Source organism: Nomascus leucogenys, chromosome 3 (assembly GCF_006542625.1).
Source record: "Nomascus leucogenys isolate Asia chromosome 3, Asia_NLE_v1, whole genome shotgun sequence".
Lineage (NCBI taxonomy): Eukaryota > Metazoa > Chordata > Mammalia > Primates > Hylobatidae > Nomascus > Nomascus leucogenys.
In genome coordinates this window covers 113,506,686-113,533,895 of record NC_044383.1, presented here as the reverse complement: position 1 = coordinate 113,533,895, position 27,210 = coordinate 113,506,686, and the positions used below count along the sequence as shown (strand labels likewise).

At 36.4% G+C, this 27,210-nt stretch overlaps 2 protein-coding genes across 7 annotated transcripts in view; one reads left to right on the top strand and one right to left on the bottom strand.

Annotated features, from left to right (window-relative positions):
- Window positions 1-2,493, top strand: part of ECHDC1 (ethylmalonyl-CoA decarboxylase 1) — a 54,734-nt gene extending 52,241 nt beyond the window's left edge. For all 3 annotated transcript variants that reach the window (XM_003255684.3, XM_030809649.1, XM_030809650.1), the window contains one exon: window positions 922-2,493. In XM_003255684.3, the coding sequence (XP_003255732.1) occupies window positions 922-1,330 (409 nt within the window). In that variant the 3' untranslated portion in view covers window positions 1,331-2,493. The remainder of the gene's footprint in view (window positions 1-921) is intronic.
- On the bottom strand, window positions 2,111-24,381 carry RNF146 (ring finger protein 146). Of its 4 annotated transcripts, none has more exons than XM_003255676.4 (3): window positions 24,123-24,381; window positions 10,851-10,960; window positions 2,111-4,579 (listed from the first exon to the last, which is right to left on the bottom strand). In XM_003255676.4, coding segments are annotated over exons 2-3 (1,080 nt in total). In that variant the 5' UTR covers window positions 10,853-10,960; window positions 24,123-24,381; the 3' UTR covers window positions 2,111-3,501. The 4 variants fall into 4 exon arrangements, with proteins under 4 accessions (XP_003255724.1, XP_030665508.1, XP_030665507.1 ...); XM_003255675.4 differs by having other exon boundaries at window positions 2,644-4,579; window positions 24,293-24,375; XM_030809648.1 differs by lacking the exons at window positions 10,851-10,960; window positions 24,123-24,381 and adding an exon at window positions 10,581-10,815.
- Window positions 24,382-27,210: the final 2,829 nt, after the last annotated feature.

The following is a 27,210-nucleotide window of genomic DNA, read 5'->3' as shown; positions in this document are numbered from 1 at the left end:
TTGGTTGACCTCCTCTAAATAACTTTACACTTAAAAAATAAATAAAATCTGAACTCCTTACTAAAGCCCGTTAAGTATGCTTCTCATTTTATCCCCCATGTTCCAGTTACACTGTACTCGTCCCCAGAGATACTAAGCAGTTCTACTTCAAGACTTTTGCACTTGCAATTCCTTCTTCCTGGAACATCTTTTCCCAGATTTTTGCATTGCTCATTTCCTCAGGTAGCTGCTCAAATATTCAGAGTCCTTCTTCATCCAAAATAGCACACCCCCAGCACACATATCGTCAATTCATTAGTCTCCTGCCTCATTTTCTTTTTCTCTTTTTGCTATAAAGCACTCATTGCCACTGACTATATGGTTTAGTGCCTTTCTCTCCAAACTGAAAACCAGCTCCTGAGCACAAGGATTTTATTTTGGTCATTCCTGCAGTCTCAGCACCTAAACCACCACCTGGCACTGGTAGTTCTTAGTAAATACTTGCTGAATAGATGCTGTATTTAAAAAGCATTTTCCCCCCTAAGGACTTTTGAGAACCTTAACTTACTATGCTTTTTGGTTTGTTTTTCTTAGTATGCACCTAACATTTCCTACTCCCATACTTTCACTTGATCCACATCCTCTCATTAGGTCACCACTCACTTAAGAAAGATCAACTTGGGGCTTTTAGAAACAGAAGGTTCTTGTTTGCAAAGGGTAAACAAGCACAACAAAAAATGATACTGTTTTCAAAGGGAAGTTTTAAATACTATTATTAGTAAATTAAATTCTAGATGAAACAGCCATATTTTTCAAACGTTGTTTTTAATACATCTACCTATAAACATCTATGGAGAGTTTACATCAGATCATGAATGGGTAGTACTTTATGATTAGAGCATACAGAGAGTTACAATTAAGCTTTTCTTTTTTCTTTTACAGGTTAATGACTCCAGAGAGTAAGATCAGATTCGTCCACAAAGAGATGGGCATAATACCAAGCTGGGGTGGCACCACCCGGCTAGTTGAAATAATTGGAAGTAGACAAGCTCTGAAAGTGTTGAGTGGGGCCCTTAAACTGGATTCAAAAAATGCTCTAAACATAGGAATGGTTGAAGAGGTCTTGCAGTCTTCAGATGAAACTAAATCTCTAGAAGAGGCACAAGAATGGCTAAAGCAATTCATCCAAGGGCCACCGGAAGTAATTAGAGCTTTGAAAAAATCTGTTTGTTCAGGCAGAGAGCTATATTTGGAGGAAGCATTACAGAACGAAAGAGATCTTTTAGGAACAGTTTGGGGTGGGCCTGCAAATTTAGAGGCTATTGCTAAGAAAGGAAAATTTAATAAATAATTGGTTTTTCATGTGGATGCACTCCAAGTAAAGCTCCAGTGATTAATATGTATAAATGTTAAATGATATTAAATATGAACATCAGAATTACTTTGAAGGCTACTATTAATATGCAGACTTATTTTTAATCATTTGAATATCTGAACTCATTTACCTTATTTCTTGCCAATTACTCACTTGGGTATTTACTGCGTAATCTGGAACATTTAGCTAAAATACACACTTTTGGCTTAAAAATTATTGCTGTCAATTCCAATAATAATTCTTAGCTTATAACCAAAGAGCAGTGTTTAAAAGGAGAGCTTCTATACAAAACCTATTCCTGGTGTTACTTTTCATAAAATTTTTGTTCTGTCTTACCTGCAAATAATTTACCAAAATAACTGAATGAGTGTTGCTGTTAAAGAACAAAAGTGGGGAGGTAGGTATCAGGGAAAAAGAAAACAAGAAAGGGGTATGATCAATCATTTTCTTCTGCTCCAAACAGCCGGAGTAAAATTCATGGGAAACGGCCCTTCATTTAAAAAAAGATGTACCTCACTACCCACTACAAATTTGGAACTTTATTTGATCTTTTCAATAATTAGTTTTCTATTGTAAATTATCTACTAAACCATGGTAGCCATGACATGGAAAGTCAACTGATTCTACAGTTGGACATTCGTGTGCCCTGGAATTTCCAACTAGTAATAAACAACTACTGTTGATGTAGTTTTAAACCACTCGAAGGGACTCATGAAGCATCCTGCAACATAAATTCGCATTTTTACATCAGATTTCTTTTCCTGAAAAACAACTAACCTTTTATTAACTATCTTTCAAAAGTAAATGTAATAAAAATGCACAACATAAAATTTTTGATTATCCCAGCAGTACACTTTTTAAAAAATGTGAAAGTCAAAGAATTAAGTTGTAGTTCTGACTCATCACAAGAGGTCAAAAGTATTTACTACTGTAACATTCAATTCACATTTGAGAATCATGGTAAAAATAACTTGCATTTGCCTTATCATCATGATCCTACTGTTGAGTTAGGAAAATATGGTTAGACAGACTCACATTACTTTTTTTCAGAGGTAAACTCTAGATTACTGTGTCAACCCAATACTATTTGGCCATAGATGTAAAAACTACCAAATAAAAGTGGATTTTGTGGTCTACAACATTTTGTGTAAAGTGAATTCACGTCTGCTAACACTGTTAAGTCTGCCATTTAATCCAGTGTTTGTTAGACTACTAATGAATACGGTAAGGAAAATATAAAATATTAATGGTATATGCTATTTGAGGAATTTAAGTCTCACAGGCTTTAGTTTTATTTCCATACATATTTATTATATACACACTGCCTATAGATTCTGTTTAAATAATCTCTAAGAAAAAAATCAAACTTTTCTGAGCAAGTGATTAAGCTGAAAACAACCAATTAAAACCACCACTTTTTAAGTGACCTTTGGTCACAAATGTCAAAATGTTTCCACACCCTTTCCACACTCAAACAAGAGACAAATTGTTTTTGATAAACTCTAGTATTTATTAAATTATAAATTTTGTAATCAAAAAAAATGCAGACCAAAAAACCCCAAACTATAAGACTAGACAGCAAAGCCTATGGGAACACCATGAAGTGTGTTACAAACATTCTGAAACATAAGTTACTGGCTGTTTTCTTTTCCATTTCAATAACTTTACTATAAAATTGTTATTCATCTATTTTGAAATCCCAAATTCACATCTATTCATACATTAAATTATGTTTCCTGCTCATAATATCAAACATCTCACAGGTGCCAAATTTTAGTAATGGTCTTAATGCCAATCCATGCAGAAAAATAAGACACAATGCAGGAGTCAGATGAGGACCATTAATGCACAGATAATACAAACACACTGGCCAAAAGAACTACAGAAGTTTTTAAAAACTATAAACAGACCTCAAGAAAACTGGGTTATTACTAAACAGCTCTCAACTATTAACACCCAAGTTCCTTACATTAAATAAATTTCTCAACAGAGACATGTTAGACATTTTAATTATGAGTCTATCTTTCCCATACCCCTTCCCACCCCAACTCCCAAAATGCACTACTAGGGATGAGTATAATGTTATGTGGGCAGAAATTTACAGGTAACCCTTTCAACCTTGAGCATGGAGCTGAAGACATTTTTATTTAAACTTCAGTTACTGTGCACTGTCCATCAGGCCTTCTAGATCTGACACTGACACTCACAGTTCCACCCCCTGCTACTGATCGATCAATTCCCGATCGATCTGATTGATCGGGTACTGTCTGGTTTGCATTAGAAACCAAAAGTCTCTGTTGGGTCAAGGAGTGCTGTGCAACAACTGCAGATACATCCTCATTATCACTACTGGCATCTGATTCAGTTTCTTCAATGGAGGTGTCTGGTGCTGGTACCCTGCCTGAAGATGGTGATTCATGATCTTCTTCTCCTTCTCCCCTATGACTCCTTTCAGCTGTGTTGTCTCCACTGAGTTGTAAATGAGCAAAAGAGTCTTCCAGAGAAGTGCTTGCATCAGGGGATGGTGTTGCAGGGCTTGTTAACTGACCATCTACTGATGTTAGGGGCCTTACAGAAGACACTAGGGGCTGAACAGAAGCTCCACTCTGTGCTGATACACTGTCCGCTCCATCAGCAGAGCTCTCTCTTGCTAGGTTTACGGTATTAGCATCACAGTCTAGCCTAAGTCCAGCTACTCCCTTCTTTGGTATATCTATTATATCTCGCTTAATCTTCCTGCGACGTCCATGTTCATTTCTCCTATATTGAACCATGTTTTCAAGATCAGCAACATACAGAAAGCCAGCAATTAACATTTCAGTGTTCTTTTTACCTTTGGAAAAAGCATCTTCCAGCTCTCTACTAGTGCGCTCATCGTACTGCCACCACCCATTTCTTCCTTCATAATACCATGCATATTCACCATTTCCTCTACTTGCTGCCTTGAGTTCTTCTGGTGACAACAAGGTTGGCTTGTCAAGGAAATCCTCGGGAATTTCTTGTCGACAAAGAGCACATCGCTTTCCAAGCCATGAAGCTCCTTTTACACATAGATAGCAGAAAACGTGCTTACAGGGCAGACTGACTGGATGAACACATGTTTGCAGACAAATGGCACATTCAGGAACGGTTAAAGAAGGTGCAGTATTAGAACAGGACTCGTTTGCTTTCCTGTTTGTAGGAAGCATGTTTATTGAATGATCAATTTCACCACAGCCAGCCATCCTAAGAAAAAATACACATAATATTAAAGTCATGTTTTAATTCTTGCGATATCTTAATTTAACAATTATGAAAACACTAGCCACCTATGATGTGCATTATATGCAAGCCACATACCAGACAACGGGGATATGAAGATGAAAGTAGAGGAAAAACTCTCCAACTGATGAAAACTTTTGTAAGCATTTACTTGTACATACCTTGGGAATGTATAAAAATTCCATCAGTGCACTTACAGATCAACCCTGGAGAAACACACTGAAGAACTATGTAATGAAAAGCTGCATCCAGTGAAGGGAAAAGGATACCTTGAATCATGGCAGCTATTATACAGTGAAATGAATGCTAGACAAGAAATCTAAAAATCTGAGTTTTAGAGTCCTTTATTAATTATGTGCTCTTAGGCACTCAGTTAAACCGTTAGTCTAAATTTCCTTACCTGCAAATCAGAGTTTACAAAGCTCAGGTAAAAATGGACAAAAAAAGTGCTTTGTAATCACTAAAGCTTCATAAAGGTAACAATCATATAAGACCAAGGGAGAAAATAACATGAATATTGAAGATCCCTTGAAGAGGGGGAAGAAAAAAGACTTGTCAAATTGGATGTATCCAGCTTAAACACTGACATAAAATTTATAATTTCTGCCTTATTGATTCAGATAAACATTTACTAAACACCTGCCATGTTCCAGATACAATACTAAGTACTGATGGGTCTAAAGATAAATAAGACACACAACTACTCTGTTAAATAAGGAACCATACATGCAGATAATTACAATATGGCCTGATTCCTGCATAATCAAAATGTGTTAACATACTTACTAAAATAACAGTGAGAGAGATGAGAGGATGGACATAGGTTAGAAAGTTTAGTGTTCATTCAGAGGGGCTGGGCAATGGAGCAGATTCCAGGCAAAAGCATATGCAAGACACTGAGTCAAATAGTCATACAAGCAATGGAAGAGCAGGAGATGAAGGTGTAAAGGTAATCAAAAGCTAAGTCATGAAAGCCTTATTGTGTTATTGTGCCCTGCCAAGGAAACATCTAATTTCTTTCCCCATGGTAAAAACAAACCAACAAACAAAAAACATTTAAAAGGGGAGAAAATAAAAGAGGGAGTAAACCACTGATAAGTAAAAAAGACTGAGAAATGAAGATGAAGATGTCAGAGATTGGAAGCTTAAAATGAATGACAATCTCTGTGCCAGCTAATTCTGCCATTCTAAATGGGTCAGTAGTTATAAAAGATATAGTCAACAAGAATGCTTACACTCATCAAAAATTGAGAAACAATAATCCTAGGCTATCATCACAGCACATTCAATCTTAAAACAATCCTTTTTTTTTTTTCTTTTTACTGTCTCTTCTGTGTTCTTGGTTCCTCAATAGACAAGACTCAAAAAGATGGCAATTTTCTAGTAAAGGAGGCAACACATTAAGTTTTTAAAAAGATGGCACATATCTAGTAAAGGAAGCAACACAGTCTCAATGGAAGAACTGATCACTAAAATGTTTAATTTCCAAATTATTTTCAACTTTTAATAACATTTCCAATCAATTCCTTTACCAGAAATTCTAGGTGATAGACATCAAGAAAGTACAACTTTTTCCTAACCTATGGAAAGTTCTAAGTCAGGGGTGTCTAATCTTTTGGTTTCCCTGGGCCACGCTGGAAGAAAAAGAATTGTCTTGGGCCACACATAAAGTGCGTTAACACTAATGATAGCTGATAAGCTAAAAAAAAAAAAAAAAAAAAATCGCATAATGTTTTAAGAAAGCTTACGAATTTGTGTTAGGCTGCATTCAAAGCCATCCTGGGCCGCATGTGGCCCACAAGTTGGATAAGCTTGTTCTAAGTAAACCATAATAGGACGTCTTAATATGTTAAGCACTATAAAAGCTTTCAAATATTTTGAGATAAACACTTGCCTTCAAAGATCTTGTAACCTGAAACAACAAGTTACAAAAGAAGGCATATGTTTTTAAAATAGCCAATTAACATTCCCTGCCTATTTCCTCCCCTAAAAGAATTGGCTGTGCACACATTTTGTTAGGTTTTCAGAAACTTTCATCCCTTTCAATTTAGGTCAAAAAAGTTAGTTTCCATAAAATTCCTGAAAATCTTTTTGTTCCAAGTTCCATATTTATTTAAAGCTCAAATTAAGAAAAAGAAAACAAGAAAGTGATCCATTTACAAGTAATAATTTAAGAAAGATTCTACTCATGATTCTATTCATGAGACTAAATAGAAAAATGGGCTGATGACCATCATTACTTTGGAAAAACAATAGCATAAACCATCTAAGTACCTTATGAACAAAGGACAGGCTCGTAAATTTAAAAAATAAAAATAGAGTCTGGTAAAATGTAAACAAGATATCCAACATGTCACGTGGACCAATGCCATGCTTTTAAATACATAATTCCAAACCTATTGTATTTGCTTTAAGTAAAATTGACCCAAGTAGTCAGTTTTCCATCATATACAGCTTGTTTATCTACAGAAAAAAAAGTTTTCAACCTAAAAACATTATCCTCCACCCTACTTAATATGATCAATATTTTGCATGATTCTTACTCTTGCATTTATGAATAAACCGAAACACGTAATTTTCAAAACTAAGAAAGCAATTACAATCATCCCAGGAGAAGGCATGAATTATAACAACGACATAATTGGAAAGGCAAAACAATTCTGTTTGTGCACGTATTTTGGTTCCATCATCAGAATGAAGTAAAGTTGGACAAAGTTAATGTGAAAACAATGGACACCAGACAGCTAAATGGTCATTATTTCATCTGAAGCACTCTTAACTATCAATTTGCCATAGCAATTTATAAATTCTGATTCTGTTTAGCCCATCAAGTATACTGTTAGTCTATCACCAACTAACAAATGGGCAGAAAAACTTAGTAATATTTCTTATTTAATTCTGAATGAGGCACATGCAATAAGTAAGATACAGATAAAATGTGTAATAAGATAAACACAAAGTAATCACAAACTGCTAGTCTACCTATAAGACATACTTCAAGGCTTTTTAAAAAACCATTTTAATCTACCCTACACAGTCTCTGTTTTGCAGTTTCAATGATCTTAAAATAGGTGGGAGACCAAACGTATGCAGATGACCATACCAATATGTAAATAAGAAAGCTTTTCCCCTCTCTTTGTGTAGAGCAAGTATTAATGCTAATCAAAAGAGGTATTCCCTATCTCATAAATGTCTCAGAAAATTCTAATTTTGAATCATTTTGAAAAAAGGAATTTATTTCCAGTTTACTAAACTAAGAATTTAATACACAGAAATTTGGAGTGACGTTAGTCCAATTCTATTAATAAGTATAATACATCACTTATTTTCAAAGACGTTTTTACTGAATTCTTCATGTGATATTCCAACTTTTAAGTATAAATCCCCTTCTTCCAATAGATAAACCATGTGAAATATTTCTGCCAGACTAATAAGAGTCTATTAATACTAAGTCTTCTTCTCAAGAAGACAAAATATAGAAGGGTATGGGTAGAGTTAGTGGAAATCTCCAAGAACTCAGATTTCCTTGAAACTTCTTGGATAACTAGTCAAATGAAAGGCAAAATTATTATAAGCAAAAAAGATCTTTAGTATATGTAGTATTCAAGAAATTGTTAGCCAGCAATAAAAACTCCAAATATTAAAAATCAGATTTTTAAAGTCTGAATTCAGAATCCAATTACAGACACACAAAAAGGGAACAATCCTACACATAATTTCAAGGGGCTCAAGGATTTCTATGAAGCTGGTCCACATATGAACCACTAATGAGACAAGAGGAGTTCACTGAAAGGTTTTACGTCAGGAAATAACAGCCAGTTTAGTAGCTTCCAGACCATTTGAACAGCAGGTTGGAGGAAAGTTTGGTAATGCAGGAGGAGGTATGGCGAAAGGGAAACTAGAATATCCAGGTAGTAATGCAAGTATAAGATAATTAGAGGGAGGGTGCTGATGTAAGTTTCCAACAACAGACTATAAGAATGCTAAGGAAAAAGAAATGAAAGCATTTGGTTACTGATGGATGGTGACACATTCACCAAAATTCAGAATCTGAGGAGAGTTCTGTCTCAGACATAATGATTTTATTAAGGTCTCCAGGTGGAGATAGGTAGATGACAGCTGAATTTACTAGTTTGATACTCCAAGAATAAATCTGAGCTGAAAAATGTCTGGTGACTCACCAACACATACATGGTCCTTGGAGCCATGAAAATGAGTAAATGGCCAAATTAAACCTGTAGAGAGAGCAGTCAAAAGGGCCAACCACAGAATCTTGAATTACTCCAATATCTGTGAGGTAAAATAGCCAGGAAGGGGTGTAAGGAATGGTCAGAGAAGGACAGGGAATAAAGATAGACCACCACCACAAAAGCCAACAAGGGAGACATTCGCAAAAAAGAATAAGCAAGTTACTCTAAGTGACAAAAATTTCACCATACAATTCACTTTTGTGTGGTGCAAAAGTTGTGAACCCCACACACTTAATAGCTATTTTGATTTCCTAAACACCATCAATCCCAGTAAACTTTTACTTGGCCAAGACATCTTTCTTTCCCTATTCCCCAGAGACTATCATAAAACTTCTCCCTCCTAGTTTATCAATATACTAACACCTGTATCACTGAGAAATTAGGTAACTCAAAAATAAATCCTGAAAATATCTTTACCTTTACTCTGTCTTACCATTATTCCTCCTGGCTCAATATGGGGTATTGCTACTTGTTTACCAAGCTAACCCCTCAGCATCTAGTTACTACTGTCCCCTAACTCCTCCAAGACTGATCAATATACTCTGTCCCTAAGTATCAAAATCAATTAAGACTGATTGTATGTTAAATAAATGTAAAATCTGGTAATACAGTAAGTACTAAATAAGTGTTCATTCCCTGCACTTATTTTGAAGTCTCTTTCTCCTACCCTGCCTTCCCACATATTACTGTTCCCTGACTCCTCTAAAATGTGTTGATGATTAGGCAGCTGTTTCCCTCCTCATTCCCTTGGCTTGAAGAATATTTCCTGATTTTCTCTGACTGTTAAAATTCTACTCATTCTTTAAAGGCAAGGTGAAGCTTACTCTGTTCACTCTGAACCCTTCAGATGAAATTAATCTCTTCCTCTGTTCAGTTTCAATAGCATCTTATTGTTACCTTAATATGGCATCTATTCCACTGTTTGTTAATTACATGCATGTCTCATTTACTGGATCATAGTAAGTTCCTTGATGACCAGCACCTAGACTATCTGACCTATTAAGATTTTAAAAAATGTATACAGATAGATAAATGGACAGGATTAAATAAAATATATATTTTTAAAGACAAATGCTTATTAGTATCATTTTTCAATTATCAAATTTTCAATACTGAATAAAAATAATATGGTCATACTTTTAATAATAAATTAATTATTGTTAATATGTATCATTACATGTAACCAGTATCATACTGGAAGAGTAGAAAGTAAGAGTTTTATGTCAAACTGGGAAAATGTGAAATAGCATCTACCAAGGTCACTCTTGGTCTAATAAGAAAAACACTGTAATTAAAAGTCAATAAAATATTCACTGCATTTTTCATGAATGACATCCAGTTGCATAGGGCTTATATTAATTTAGAAAACAGAAATATATTCATAGTGAAAAATGTTTCATCAATACAGTGAAGTTAAATATGGACAAATCCAAGGTAGTGTGCAACACTTTAAAGCATATCATGCAAAGATAAATGATGAAAGCACAACTAGTAAAACTGGGGATCAGAGTGATGTGATCTGAATAAAAAGCAATGATGTATTACATTAAAAAAATCAATTATGTAGAAATTCCTTTAATTTAGTGAAACAAGTTTTTAGTAACTAGAGTTTTTATAACCTAGTAGTCTGTCTTATTTATAGAAGCTAGTACTACTTGCCTAGCTTAGTTATTTAAGAAAATTATTATGTAAAAAGAAGGTAGAACCCAGAGGACCTGGAGATCTCTGCAGTATTTTAGCATTCTTTGAGCAAACTCCTGTGTCTTCAGTTTTTCTTATAGAGATTTTTCTCTCTGAAGAGACTTGGAAATCTACATTAACGATAATTTAATGTGAATAAATTGTTAATAAAGCACCTATAAGTCAAAAGAAAATGCTCATTTAAAATAATTAAAACTAAATATGACAGATACTCAATTTACTATGCTTTAAACCAATCCATTTAATTTATTGCAGCACTGAAAAAACCATGATGCTACACTTACATTTCTATTACAGATCCCACAGATGCCTGCCATAAAAATAAAGCATTTTCTTCACCAGCAGTCAGCCAGCTTACAGTATTTTCTCTTCCACTGCTGGTTCATTCTTTGTGCTGCAAAAGAAAAAAGAGTAATTAAGATCAAGAGAATCAGTTAATTATTTATAATCCTTTCACAAAATTCAGTGGCAAACTTTATCTTAAAAGTGGGAAAAATTAAAGACAAGATGCATGCTTTTACCACTGCTATTCAACATGACTGTAAGTTCTAGCAGAGCAAATTAGGGAAAAGAGATAAAGGCATACAGATGGGTAAGGAGGAAGCAAAACTGTATCTATTCTCTCTAGATAGAAGACCTCATAGAATCCCCAAGAAAGCTAATAAACAAATTCAGCAAAGCTGCAGGTTACAAGTTTGACACACAAAAAAATCAGTGTGTTTTGATACACCAGCAGACAACAATCCAAAAAAGAAATCAAGAAAACAGTTCATTCATAATAGTAACTAAGGGAATAAAATAGCCAGGAATCAACTTAACCCAGGAAGTGAAAGACTTGTACACAGAAAACTATAAAGCATCACTGAAAGAAATTAAAGAAGAGCTAAGTAAATAGACAAGTGATGTATGGATTGGAAGACTTAAATTAAAATGACAATAATACCCAAAGTGATCTACAGATTCAATGTAATTCCTATCACAATTCCAACGACCTTTTTTGCAGAAATGGAAAAGCAATCCTCAAATTCATATGGAATTGCAAAGGACCCTAAGTAACCCAAACAATCTTGAAAAATCCAATGTCAAAACTTACTACAAAGCTAAGGTAACAAGACAGTTTGGTGCTGGCATAGGATAGATAAATACACCAATGATATAGAATTGAGAGTCCAGAAATAAACTCATACATCAATAGCCAACTGATTTTCCAAAAGGGTGTCAAGTCTACTCAATGGGGGAAAAGAGGAGCCTCTAACTAATGTTGCTGGGACAATTGGATTTCCACATGTAAAATAATTAAGCTAGACCTCTACCTTACACTATATATAAAAGTTAACTCAGAATGAATCAATAACCTAAATATGAGAAAAAAACCCTAAAACTCTTAAAACACAGGAGCAAATCTTCATGGCCTTAGATTTGCAATGGATTCCTAGATATGACATCAAAAGCATGAGAAACATAGGAAATAAATTGGGCTTTATATAAGTTTAAAATTTTTGTGCATCAAAAGACACTGTTAAGAAAATAAAAAGACAAACTGCAGAATGGGAGAATATCTTGGCAAATCATGTATCTGATAAAGGTTTAATATCCAGAATATGTAAAGAACTACAGCTCAACAAAGACAAACCAATTAAAAAGTGAGCAAAAAATTAAGCAAAGAACTTAAAGAAGATATACAAATGGCCAATAAACACACAAAAAGATCCTTAACATCATTAGTAATTAGGGAAATGTAAATCAAAACCACAATGATACATCTATAAGGATGCTACAACTTTTTAAAAGGGAAAATAATAAGTGTTGGTGGGGATGTAGAAAAATAGGACCTTTGAAAACTGCTGGTAGGAAGGTAAAAGGGTGTAGCTGCTGTGAATAATAATTTGTTCCTTCCTCAAAAAGCTAAACGTAATTACCAATATAACCCAGCAATGCCATTCCCAGGGATATAGCAATAGAATTGAAGAGGTTCTCAGATACTTGTATGCCAATATTCACTGCGGAAATATTAGGCAAAAGGTGGACACAATTCAAGTATCTACCAACAGATGAATGGATAAACCAAATGTGGTCTATAAATACAACAGTACATTATTCAGTAATAAAAAGAAGTATGTGCTACAATATAGATGAACCTTGAAAACATACTAATAAGCCAGATACAGAAAAGTATCGTATGATTCCACTTACATGAAATATCAAGAATAGGCAAATTCATAGAAGCAGAAGATATCAGAGGTTACCAGAGACTGAGGGAAGGAAAGTGGGGAGTTATTGCCTAATGGGTACAGAGTTTCTGTTTGTAATGCTAAAAAAAAAGTTGTGGAAAATCTATAATGGTGATGGTTGCATAACACTGTAAATGAAATTAACTACATGGAATTGTACTCTTAAAAACCTGTACCATCTCAGTCATTCATCTTCCTTCTTCTCATTTAGTATTTCCATCTCCACTTCACCATGTCCACTACAGGACGCACATATTACACAGAATAATCAAGAACACATGATAACTAAAGAAATGATAGATCTCACAGTAAACACAAGATAGAAGAGACTTGAATCTTTTAGTTCCATGTGGCTCTCATACTATGGGCATCTACCTCCCTGCGGTATCTTAAGATTCTAGTGTTTAAAGAAACATATTCTTAATGCCATTATGTCGCCTCTAAATACAAGCTGACTTATCCTACCAAATGTTTAACAGAACAAACAATTTGTTTTAAAATCAGAGAACTTTCAAAAGTAACTGACTGTGATGATTAATACTGAGTGTCAACTTGATTGGATTGAAGGATACAAAGTATTGATCCTGGGTGTCTCTGTGAGGGTGTTGCCAAGAGATTAACATTTGAGTCAGTGGGCTGGGAAAGGCAGACTCACCCTTAATGTGGTGGGCACAATCTAATCAGCTGCTAGCAAATAAAAAGCGGGCAGAAAAATGTGAAAAAGAGAGATGGGCCTAGCCTCCCAGCCTACATCTTTCTCCTGTACTGGATGCTTCCTGCCCTCGAACATCGGACTCCAAGTTCTTCAGTTTTGGGACTCGGACTGGCTCTCCTTGCTCCTTGCAGACAGCCTGTTGTGGGACTTTGTGATAGTGTAAGTTAATACTTAATAAACTCATATATATATTCTATTAGTCTGTCCCTCTAGAGAACACTGCCTAATATACTGACTAAACAAGGTTTCTAAGTAACCTTTTTGTTTTACTCTGACTTTAGATGAAATGGACTCCACTATTTTCTTTCCTCTCAACCCTTTCACCACCTTCAAGGAGCCTACAACTTCAGTGGCATCAAAGAAGGCTATGTTCATTTCCTTGCTGTAGCCTACTCCAAACAGAGACTGCACATTTTCATACACTCCCTATATATAGGACAGGAGGAGACAATTTACTGCTCCAACATCATTACTTTTTCTTTCAAGTCTCTATCACAGTGACTTTAACATACCCCATAATCCCCTAAAACTGCTCTCTCACCACCTGTAAGGGATTAACGTCATCTTTTCACTTCTGATCATCCTCTTCATCCTAACTCCTGGCATCACTATAAGCCTATTTAAATAGCCTTGAAAATGAACCATCCAACACCTATTGCACAGGTTCTTAAACTTGTCCCAATTTCTATTCATCAGAATCACTGAAATTGCTTGTTAGAAATACATATTCTCAGCCCCTTGCCTTAGAAATTCTAGGCCAGTAGATATAGGTTTAAACCTAGGAATCTCACCCCAGGTTGTACTCATGCCTTAGTCCTTCAAATACAATCTGAGAAACACTGTCCTCAATTTTCAGTTCCTTAAATCCTAAATTCGAAGAAATTAATCTCCTCTCCGGCAACCAAATATTATAATCACATTTGAAACTAGTTGTCACCTAAACTGCTGCCTCTCTGAAATCTTAATCCGACTCTCAGATCACAAGCTCTGGTTCTTCCAGCCTACTCATTCCCACACCTGCTCTTCAATTTCATGGGGACCTACAATCTCTTGACCCTCTCCTTTCCTTTATCCACTTCCTGATCTCATTTCCTTTCCTGCCCATTCTGGAACCCAATCTTTTTTACTTCTTTCTTAACAGAACCCTTGGCCCCCTCATATCTTTATCTCATATACACACATTTTACAAACCCCCATTTCTGCATAATTCTTACAATATGACATCCCAGGTTTCATGCCTTAACTACTTTGTGTTCATGGAGAAAAAGAGAAAGTCCTTTCTCTCACCACACAGCCTCCTGCTTCCCCACCCCAACCAACCACACCATAAATTCTGTCAACTTTTATTACTAATCCCTTTGGAATCTATCCCGTACTCTCTACCCATTGCTAGTGCCCTAGTTTAAACCTACATAACTCTCACCTGGACTATTGTTCAGTCTGATTATCTTGTTTCTTGAGGTCAGTATCACCCTCAAATTCATTTACTAAGCCTTTAAGTGAGATTCTCTTTCTCTCTCTCCTCTCTCACACACACACACACACACACACACACACACACACACTCACTCTAGTCTGTTTCCCAGGCTAGAATGCTGTGGCATGATCATAGCTCACTACAACCTCAAACTGCTTGGCTCAAGTGATCCTCCCATCTTAGCCTCCCAAGTAGCTAGGACTGATTGATACATTTAAAAGGCAAAACGGACCAGGTTTCTTCCATATGTGAAGCACAATATTGGCTCCTCAGCCTACACAATAAAGACAAAGCTCCTTAGGACAACATTAAAAGGTTTTAAAGATCTAAACTGTAAATAACTGGTCTCTAGTCTTTTTTCTTCAACCACCACCCATAGATTAATAATCTAGTTGTATAAAATTACTCATAGTCCTGCAAACTTCCCTTTGTAGCTCTGTATTTCCTCCTGCCTGGTACAATCTATTCCCTTTTACAGCTTATGAATGCCTATTTGTTCTTTAATATACTACACAGAAATGGTTCTCTCTACCATTTTCTCTGACTACCTCCAGAGAGTTAACTGTTCTCTATATTTTGTATGTTTTTCTATTACTGAATTTATCACATGCACTAATTTCATTCATTTGTGAACTCTGACTCTTCTGTGAAATCAAGAATCCCCTGAAGATAGGAACCTTTTTATATCTTTAAATAGCTAGTAAACTGTCAATCAATTTTTGTTGAACTGATATTTTTTGGATGAATGAAAAATCAACTCCTAAAAGTAACTATTGTGAGCAACAGAATATCAAAGGATTAGATTTATTCAAATAACACAACACTTGAGTTCTAATTGTGAACAAGGCACCCGGCTGGAAATCTGTAAGCTACATAAAAATATCTAAGTTCTAATCCTTTCTTTATATAACTTTAAAGGAGTTCCTACATTTACAAATATAAAATTCAACCTATCTTTATCTTTTGGCAAGCAAATCATTTACCCAGCTATTGTTCATTGGCAATGAATTCTCCAAAATGGAGATAAAAATCTAAGCATAAACCAAGATGTGTTTCTTAACAGCCAAAACAGCTTCACAAAGCTCTTTCCCCAATAAAGCTTATGATTCTTCACTAAGATGACCACATAGGTCAGCTCAGCATCTGTCCAGTTTGCCCTTGGTCTCCCAACAAAAGTGTTCCAGTTCAGAAAAATTATACAGACATTCTACCCTTTACCCATCCCAAAGGTTTTCGGACCATCACTCAAAAGTCAATTTGCTCTTACTTTACCCACAATTCTTTTGTTTTAAGAGACAGGGTCTGTTAACCAGACGGGAGTCCAGTGGTATGACTGCAGGTAACTTAAAACTCAAACTCCTAGCATCATGTGATGCTCCTACCACAGCCTCCCAAAGTGTTGGGATTACAGGTGAGGGTTACCATGCCTAGCCTTTACCCACAATTCTAACTTGAAGTTTTTTGGTCCACAAAGTCCTGCTGAGTGTTGCTGCTGGTCACTAGCACTGCCTATCCTTCGTGATCTTACAAGTCTTTTAAGATGTACCAATCCATCCTTCTCAGAACCTAACTGACTGAATGTTAAAACCTCTAGTGTGAAGATTCAATTAAAACATTTCTTCTAAAAATTTTGTTTAATCACTATTTGTACTTTAATAATTGAGATGTGTAGAAGGTACCATTTTATTCCTATGAAATACACAAAAAATGTCCTTGTTTCTAATTTTCCTTATCTCCTGAATGCATTTACACATTATCTCTAACCAATCTAATTTATTCCTCTCTATTCACTTACTTTACTTAGGTCTTATCCATAAATATTTTATCTCCGAAAAAAAAGTTGATTCTTAAAGGAATCTAAGTTAACTGAAACAAAGCAGCTTCAAAATAAGTACAAAAAAATCCTTTAAAGAACTCATATTTGAACACCCAAATAAGCTGTGATCTTTTCTATAAAACTATTTCACATCGCTGATATAAAGCTATAGCCACAAATATTAAAGTAAAAGCTTTGCTACATATCCACTAGAACAGTTACTAAAAAAAAATTCTGATTAATTCAAGGAGATGCATTATCTCATTCTGCTTTCCTTATTTGAAGACTAATGATTAAATTCAAGTAACTTATCAATAGCAAAATTATTTGAAAAAGCCCCTTATAAAGAAAACACACACACACACAAACCCAGGAGCAGAGAACTATTTACTTAACAGTACTGAAATAACAGCAAAGTATCTATGAATAATGACTTTCCATCAATATAAACTTTCTCCTTCAACAGAAAGAACATCCTTGCCCTCATTACACTCCTCTAGTCCAGTTATGTTTAGCAGTAAACAAAAGAATGTATCAGTGACCATAACTCACATTCCAGTATCTTTCTTTACATTAATGCCATTTTCAAAAGAACACAGCCAAAGACATATTTATTTAGCCTATTTCTTCAATTTTTTTTTTTCTAATTCTGGCCTGAAGTCATTTCTAGGATTCCCTTAGAAATGGCTTTCTCTAATTTTCAAAATATTGATGATTTCATTTCTTTCTTCAAAGATCTTTGACGATAACCTCATACAGCTGACCTTTCAACAACACAGGTTGGAAATGAACAAGTTGACTTATATACATACAGTTTTTTCAATAAATATGTTGGAAATTTTTTTGGAGATTGGTGACAATTTGAAAAAACTTGCAGATGAATCATGTAGTCTTGAAACATCAAAAAAAGGAAAAGAAAAAATTAGGTATATTATGAATGCATAAAACATATACAGTCTATTTTATCATTTAGTATTATAAAATATAGAGAAATTATAGTGTATTTGATACTTAAAGTGTATCAAAACTTAGCAAACACAGACACATATGGTGCCACTTGAGGTGGTACAGGAAATTTAAATAAATGTAAAGATGCAGTATGAATCATAGCTGTATAAAATTAATTGTAGTACATACTGTAATAATTTCCTGTTGCTATTATGAATTTCCACTTAAAATGCTGTGGACACTAATCATCTCTGCATATATTGGAGTAAAACGTAATCTCTTGTTCTTGTGTATTTTTCATCATGTTTAGTATAATACCATAAACCTTGAATAACACCATGGGACCCCTGTGAAGTGCCACTAGTAATGCTAGAAGTGCTCCCAAGAAGCCAAGAAAAGTCATGCCATTACAAGAAGTTAAATTACTTGGTACGCACCGTGGATGGGTCTGCAGCTGCAGTTACCCATCATTTCAGACAGACACCTTGTAAACAGGTAACATAAACACAGTATCGGTAAATGCAGTATTGTAAATGTATTTTTTCTTCCTTAGGAATTTATTTTCCTTTATCTAGCTTATTGTAAGAATATAGTATATAATGCATATAACAAACATAACGTGTTAACGGACTTTACAGTAAGCTCTTAGTAGTTAAATTTTGGGGAAGTCAAAACTTATACTCAGATTTTTGATTGTGCAAGGGGCTGGCACCCTTAACCCCATGTTGCTCAAGGGTCAATTGTACTGCCCTCTTACTGTCTTTGAGCATTCTTTTATTTCACCTCTAATTATGCATTATCTTTCAAAAATACATTTGTGTAGAACAACATAACCAGGTTCTTCTTGGCTGAGATTCAGCAATACTACGCAACCAACAAAAGTGACTCCAGATAAAAGCAGACAACTTAACAGATGTACACAGGAATCCTACAGTAGCCCTAAGAGTCCACAGTTCATGTAATTTTAGTAAATCTTGCATGCTTTGGTGACTTTTTCAATTTCTATATCCTCATGAATAACTTTTTCAAAGTGCAGACTAACTGGATAAACGCTGGGGAAGGAAAATGAATTAAAACTAATATAATGCTCTAGATCCTAGCTATACAAACAAACTGGGATTCCCAACTAGTACTATCAGCACTACCTGGGAGCTCTTCACAAATGAAAATCCTAAGTGCCACCCTAGACCTACAGAACCAGATCTCCAAGTGATTCGCATATTAGTTAGTGAAACACTACCAAATCCATGTCACTGAATCCTCAAAACCACCCTGTGAAATATGACTATACCTATTTCACAAATGAGGAAGCCTCTAAGCTCAGGAAGTTAAATGATTTACCCAAAGTCAAAGCCATCAATACTGGAAGATGCGATTCCAACTCAAATATACCTTTAAAAAAGTCTTTCTACAATGTATGGTCTCTCACAGAAAATGTCACGTATTATCTAATAGAAATATTATGCAAGCCACATATGCAATTTCAAATTTTCTATTAGCCACATTAATAATAAAAAGAGGCAGGGCATGGTGCCTCACATCTGTAATCCCAGCACTTTGTGGGTAGTGACACAGGAGGATGGCTTGAGCCTAGGAGTTATAGACCAGCCTGGGCAAGATGGTGAGACCCCCATTTTCTACAAAAATAGTAATAGAAAGAAACAGGTAAAATTAATTTCAATAATAGATTTTATTTAATCCAATGTTTCTACATTACCGCTTCAATACGTTTCTATATAAATTGTTAATGTAATATTTTATGTTCTTGGGTAAGTGTATGCATACTCTTTGAAATCCAGTGTGTATTTTACACTTACAGCACAACTTAATTCAGACTGGATACATGTCAAGTGCTCAACTCCATATGGCTAGTGGCTACTTTACTGGGCAATGCTGGTCTAGAATGTCTTGCATATTAATCTTGTTAAATACAAAACTGACAAGTCACTACAGGAATCATTTAATACAGACAGTGAATTCAATGTTAATTTACCTAGACTTTTGCTGAAGACAGATAAAAAAGAAAACTGCATATTCTGTTATAATCAAAGTTAATGGGTTTAGGTAGCCCCAATTCTGCCAAACTGACCCATCACCTATTAACTCTGAGAATTTATACAGTTGACCCTTGAACAATGTGAGGAGTTAAGAGTGTCTACCTCCTGCACAGTCAAAATTCCATGTAAACTTTTGAGTTTCCAAAAACTTAACTACTAATAGCCTACTATTGGCTGGAAGCTTTACTGATAACATAAACAGTGGATTAATATATATTTTGTATGTTGTATTATATATTGTTTTCTTGCAATAAACTAAAAAAAAGAAAACGTTATTTAAAAAATCATAAGGAGGCCAGGTGCAGTGGCTCACGCCTGTAATCTCAGCACTTTGGGAAGCTGAGGCAGGCAGATCATGAGGTCAAGAGATCAATACCATCCTGGCCAGCATGGTGAAACCCCGTCTCTACTAAAAATACAAAAATTAGCTTGGTGTGGTGGCGCGCACCTATAGTCCCAGCTAATTGGGAGGCTGAGGCAGAAGAATCTCTTGAATCTGGGAGGTGGAGGTTGCAGTGAGCCAAGATCGCACCACTGCACTCCAGCCTAATGATAGAGCAAAACTCCGTCTCAAAAAAAAAACAACAAAAAAACATAAGGAAGAAAAATATGTTTACATTCACTAAGTAGAAATGGATCATCATAAAGGTCTTCATCCTTTTCAGGAGAAGGAGAAAGAAGCATTGGTTTTGCTCTCTCAGGGGTGGCAGGGGCAGAAAAAAAAAGTATTGTATAAGTGGAACTACACAGTTCAAACCTTCGTTCAATGGTCAACTATAATTTCAACTGGGCACAAAATAAGGCATACATGTAATACTTACAACAGTCATGTGAAGAAGCCCTCAGAAAATTCCCACATTATTTGAAACCAAAGATTTTTTTAAAGTTGGAGGAGAAGGGATGCTTTTATTTTAACCAATAGGGGGATGTAAAACAGAACAGTATAATTTTAACTACAGGCCAGAATTAATTTGCCAAACATAACTCAAATATACATAATTCCTACTGGAACGAATGACCTGTAAATTTTACACCAAACTTAATATGATGATGTATTAAGAAGGTAACATAAAAAAAAAGAAAAAGTCTAAAACCAAATTAGATACTTTGCCCCTAACAATTCTGTAGAAAAAAAAAGTGACAGGTAAAACTTAAAAATATACAAAGGGGTTTAGGGATTATCAATGAATTTAAATCTTGACCCATTCAAATAAGTGAAAAATAAATACAACTAAAAATGAAGTAATATTGTACCATTTATAATTTGTAACAGCTCAAAATACTCATACTCCCACTTTTCAAGTCCAGTCACAAGATCAAAGTCAAGAGTTTTTTTCAGGTAATAGATTCAAGCAAGCGATTATCTTTAATCAAAGAAAAAGATGAGCATATAACATCAATATAAATACATATAAAAACAAAGACAAATATCAATTATAAATATTTGAAGACTTACTGTATTTTTCCAATTAACAGCTAATGTTTAATAAGATTTGTGCCATTTATTCAAAATACACAAAACAGTAAATGTTCTACATGAAATCACTCAGTGACAGAAAGAAAAAATGCTTGAAATGTTCCAACTTTTGGTACACAACTCAAAAAAAATTATATATACATAAAAGGAGTAGATAAATCAGGTGTGAGTTAGCAGACACATCTTAGTATTTTTTTATAAACCAGTCACAAATTGAGAGATGTAACTAAATGCCCTAATGCTCCATTTTTAGCCCTCATCATCTCGTGCTAAAAATTAGCTGAGAAAAAGCATAGGTCATACTTGGAAACTTCAGACAAAACTCATTTGAACTAAATGGGGTCTGATACTTTAAAGAATCATTTCCCTTTAAGACGTTACTATGTGGCAGTCTACTTACTGCCTTCACAATCTTTATGCTAGTGCATTAAACCCTTTAATTTTTCTCAAAACAACAAAAAAGTGAGCTTTGCATTTTATTTCAAAACATGAGATGTAAAAGTGAACGAATATTGTCTTTTAATCATATCACACACAGATGTTTCTTAGCCAGCAACCATTTCATAAATAAGAAAGCTCTTTGGCAAATTATCTGTGTGACCTTGGTCAAGTAATAACCCCCAGTCTTTTGTTATCTCATCCTACTCCATAATTCTGTAATTCTAAGTACTAAATGCTTTAATTAGCAGTCAGTTAACAACATTTTGGATTTAAATTAACCCAAAAGGTCATACGCCATGAAAACTAAAGATAGTCGGTAAGTAAGCACAGGTGGTTGTAGCCAAGTGTTAAATTGGTTTCTATATCCACAAAGATGTTGTTTCACAAATTCAGATTCCTCAGGCACAACGCAACCAAGAGAATGGAAAAGGCTCAGTACCTTCTATTACTAACACGGGAGAAAAATACGCATTCGAATTCCCAACTGTCAGTGCTGTTAGATGTTTCCTGGTAGTATACGGTTAACATATAAAATAATATTCTTTAAATACATCGATATTGTGAAAACAAAAGATTTAATATCCTTTTCTTCTGACTCAAAATATCGTTTTGGATCCTTCAAAAAAAAAAAAAAGTCTGTTCCTTTCCTCTGACAATTTAAGTTGGTGAAGACTGAAACAAAACACTTTGTAAGTTGACATCTCCTTTTAAAAAAAGTTATTTCATTTTTCTTCTCTTGTCTAAAAGACCAGCTATTTGGAGAAAGTTTTCCTGATAATTATAATTCTACCAAGTTCTGAACAACCAGCGAAGAAAAAAATATTTAATGTATTTCCATTCTGCCCACATGATACACTGGCCCATTTGAGACATAAATTCTAAATGAAAGACTGGGCTGAACAACATCCTCCACTTTAAGATATACAAGGCACCAAAACAAACACATTCAAAATCTATTTTTAGAGTGGTGTTCACTCTTCCGGTTTTCCCTTTAAAACGAGATTTACTTGACCTATTTTCATGTGTTTTTAGGGCACCCAGACACTCTATACAAACAATATTTGCTAGTCATAAAACAGCAAAGCCAAAATCACAAATCCTGTTATTTGTGTGGGACATTTTCTCCATGTGTCCTTACGTGCCATGTCTTTTAAAAGTCTAAATATAGATTCACTGACTAAAATGTCCTAAGTCTTCCAAATTCTATAATTATATACTGGATTGAATGCCAGTATTATACGTTCACATCCCATTTGAAAAGTACACACACGGGGTGGGGGTGATGTGCCCACTACCTGAAATGTCAATCATACAAAGAACAAAGCGTTCCCTATCATCTTTGGGCTTTCTTCTCTCCTCAGTTCTACACTGTTTCGATATTACAAAAATATTACTTAAACAAAATGTTCAAAACTTGAGAAATAAGTGCTCACTAAAATGGCACTTAGAGAAAAGAAATTAAAACGTATACCAAAATGATTAACGAGAAAAGATTCCAGTTGCCAGGATGTGTGTGTAAACTTACAGTCCTGTAGGTTTTACCTGTGGAGAGGACGGTTCCGTCTCCACACTCTTAAAACAATTTTACATTCTTTAGAAGCCTTCGCAAAATAAATAGCGACAACAATGGAAGACCCACACTCCTTCAGACGGGATGGAGGGTAGGAAGAGAACTCCCCACCCAACAATCAGAACAAAGCAACAGCCTCAGCTTCTAAGATGCAGAGGGTTTGGAGGCTCAAGGGATATTCTGAGATCTCTTAATTGTTCCGATGCTTCAACAGCCGTCAAAAACAACTAAGAATATGCAGCGCTGGGCTTCACTAGGACAAGGTGCAGGGATTGCTCTCTTCGTATTAGGCAAGACCGAGACACTGAACAGGAGGAAAAAAAGGAGGAAGAGAGAGAGAAGAGAAAGCAGCAGCCAGAGACACTCCGGGAAAAGGCAAAAATGCAGACTCTACGCCCTGGCTTCGATCTGACCCAAGGCCCAAACTGTCTGACCCCACACGGGAAACAGGGAGCAGGCTACCGCCGAAAAACCATCGCCGCCCCTACACCTCGAGGCCAGAAGGTCCCCGAGGAAACGCCTGAAACCACGGCCCAGAGGGGAGGAGAGAGACCCGCCTGCCACCCGAGGCAGCGAAGCGGACTCAGGCGGAAGAGGCTGCGCAGTAATGGCCGCTGCTCCGCCCCTCGCACCCGGACCGAGACCAGCTCCGGCCGTCACCCAGGGCAGGGGCTGCGGCGCCCTCGGGCAGCGCAGGGGCTGTCACGGTCGTCTTGCCTGCCCCAGCAGCCAAGGCGGGGGTGGCGGAAAGGGCTGAGCTGTCCCATCCCGCCTCTGCGCGGACAGCCGGGGCCGCGCCAGCCCAAGGGCGTCCATCTACGTACCGGCCCCTGACCCCGCCGCCGCCCCTCTCAGGCCCCGAGCGTAAGGCCGACCCGGAGTACGTTGCGGCTGGAGGTGACACCACGAGCTATGCCTCCTCTCCCCGAGTGAGGATCCTAGAGTGGCCGGCGTTCACCCTGCTCCCCCGAGAGGGCCTCGCTCCGACTCCCACCTCTCCGGCCACAGCTGCGGCCACCTCGCAGTCTTTTCTCTCTGGCCTCGGAGCCCGCAACGGCCGGGAACGCGCGCGGCCGTCACGTGACCACCCGGCGCGTCGCGGAGGAGGGGCCGCGCGGGGCGGAAGCCGCACCGCGCCGCGCCGCGCCGCGCCGCGCACCCGCACCCGCAGCAGCGAGCTCGCTCCGGCACTTCCTTGTTCTGCCCGTCTCGCGCCGCTGCCTGCCGGTACTTTCTTGCCTGTGGGGACTGGCGACTTCGCTGCTTGGATTCTTCTGGCTTCTTTAGAGTGTGCTTGCTTTGTATTAGGGCCCAGAGGCTCTGAAAGAATGCAGTTCTAGCAGAACGAGATTTGGGGTGGAGGAAGTAAAACGTGTGTCGGACCGGCAGGTGGTGCTGCTCAAAAATCCAGCTTTGCTATCCCGAGGAAGCCCTGGGGCGCCTAGCTGAGTTTCGGCTTGAAGATCCCTTAGCGAAAGTACTGCTTGTTCCCTTTCAAGAAAAAAAATGGGGATGGGGGAGGACGGAGGGGAGAGAGTACTGTAAGACTTTACAATTTATTCACCTTTTTAATGGTTGAGCAATTTAATCGGGGAAAAAAATGGGTATTACTTTTCTTTTGAACCCCCCTTTTTTTAAAAAACGATAGTGCCTGAGAAACTGAAGAAAGAAATTAATCTGCATGATAATCTAAAATTAAAGAGGTTATTTTGATCGCAAGCCTGTGGTTTTAAACATCAGAACTCTAGCAGTAATTCACCATTTTAGCATGTACATTTCCTTTTTAAGAACTGATCAAATTTTCCTAATTTGTAGGAAAATGAAGAGGATGGAAGAGCAGACCTTTTATCTTTAGAAGAGTATGTATTACAACATTCTGTGACAGTGTCTTCTCATTTGCATTAGTGTTGCATTTTGGGATTTCATTAACTGTTTGATTCAGGATTGGAAGTTTTCAGTGTCCTTATAGGTATAGAAATGTATATGTTTTCTGTTATTCCTCAGAAATCAGTTTATTTCAGGGTTCTCATTCACATATATCAATATGTAACCCAATCTCTTGAAGGGTGCGTCTAGTTCAGTGATGCTTGCGCGTGTGTGCAATACTGTTCTATACATGTAGAAATATTGAAGTGTATGTCCTTTAACTTAAAGCTTAGTTTTCTATCTTTATCTTATTAGCCACTCAGTTTTGTCCCTCTATCCTACACAGCCCATGAACAAAGAATAGCTAAAATTTGATATGTACTCGAAGATACCAGCTTGAAGAGGTAATGCTAATATTTACTAACAGTGTACCAGGTGTTGCTCTAAGTGCTTTATTCATATATACTCACTTAATTCTCATAATAAACTATGAAGTGGGCACTATTATTATTCCCATTTTACAGAGAGAGACACACACACAGCTGAGATTTGAATCCAGGCAGAGACTGTAAGATGTCAGCTAGTTCAGCCCCTTCTCACTCATACCCAAGGTCTTTGTATTTCAGTAAATGGCTGCATCTTTCCTTGTTCAAACCCATCTTTAACTCCTCTCTTTTATGTCTTATATGCATTTGGCATATAATCTGTTGGCTCTTCCTTCAAAGTATATCCAACTACTTACCACCTCCACTACAATCTACATCATCTCTTGTTTGGATTATAGTGTTACTGTGGACCAAGAACTAGTCTTTTGACTCTATCCTTAATACAGAATCCTAAATAAATCTACTTAAAAAGAAGTGAGATCGTACCACTCCCAACACAAGGAAAAACCAAAGTCCTAACGATGGCTTTAAAATCCTCCCCTCATTACCTCTTTGACCCCACAGACTGTTTACCCAGCTTTGTATTCCCAGAAAGCTCTCCACAAGCTGCCAACCTCATAGTCTTTGCAGTTGTGGTTTCCTCTGCTTAGAACACTCTTCCCCGTCATGCTCCCTCCATATGTGCTCAGATGTCCAACTCTTCAGTCAGTCCCTCTACTTGTCAGCATATTTTAAATCATGATGTTTCCCATTCCCAATATTTCATATTTCCTCCTTTACTTTTTAATACTTACCACAATGTAATGGATAATTTCTTTTACTTACTAATCTTCATCATATTTCACATCACATTAGGACGCAAGACTCAGGAGGCCAGGAATGTGTGTTCTATTTTGTATCTCAACTGCCAGGAATAGTGCCTGACACATTTAAAGAGGTTCTCTGTAAATATGTGTTACATGAATGAGTGAATGAATGAATGGATGAATGCACACGTGGCCGGGCACAGTGGCTCACGCCTGTAATCCCAGCACTTTAGGAGGCCGAGGTGGGTGGATCATGAGGTCAGGAGATCAAGACCATCGTGGCTATCACAGTGAAACCCTGTCTCTACTAAAAACACAAAAAAATTAGCTGGGCATGGTGGCACGCACCTGTAATCTCAGCTACTCAGGAGGCTGAGGCAGGAGAATCGCTTGAACCTGGGAGGCGGAAGTTGCCCGAGATCATGTCACTGCACTCCAGCCTGCACTGCAACAGAGCAAGACTCCATCTCAAAAAAACCTAAAAAACCACATTTGTGTATGTGAGTGTGTATATATATCCACATTTCTATATATATGAATATATATATATCCATATTTATATATATATGAATATATATCCATATTTATATATATATGAATATATATCCATATTTATATATATATATGAATATATATCCATATTTATATATATGAATATATATCCATATTTATATATATGAATATATATCCATATTTATATATATATGAATATATATCCATATTTATATATATATGAATATATATCCATATTTATATATATATGAATATATATCCATATTTATATATATATGAATATATATATCCATATTTATATATATATGAATATTTATCCATATTTATATATGAATATATAT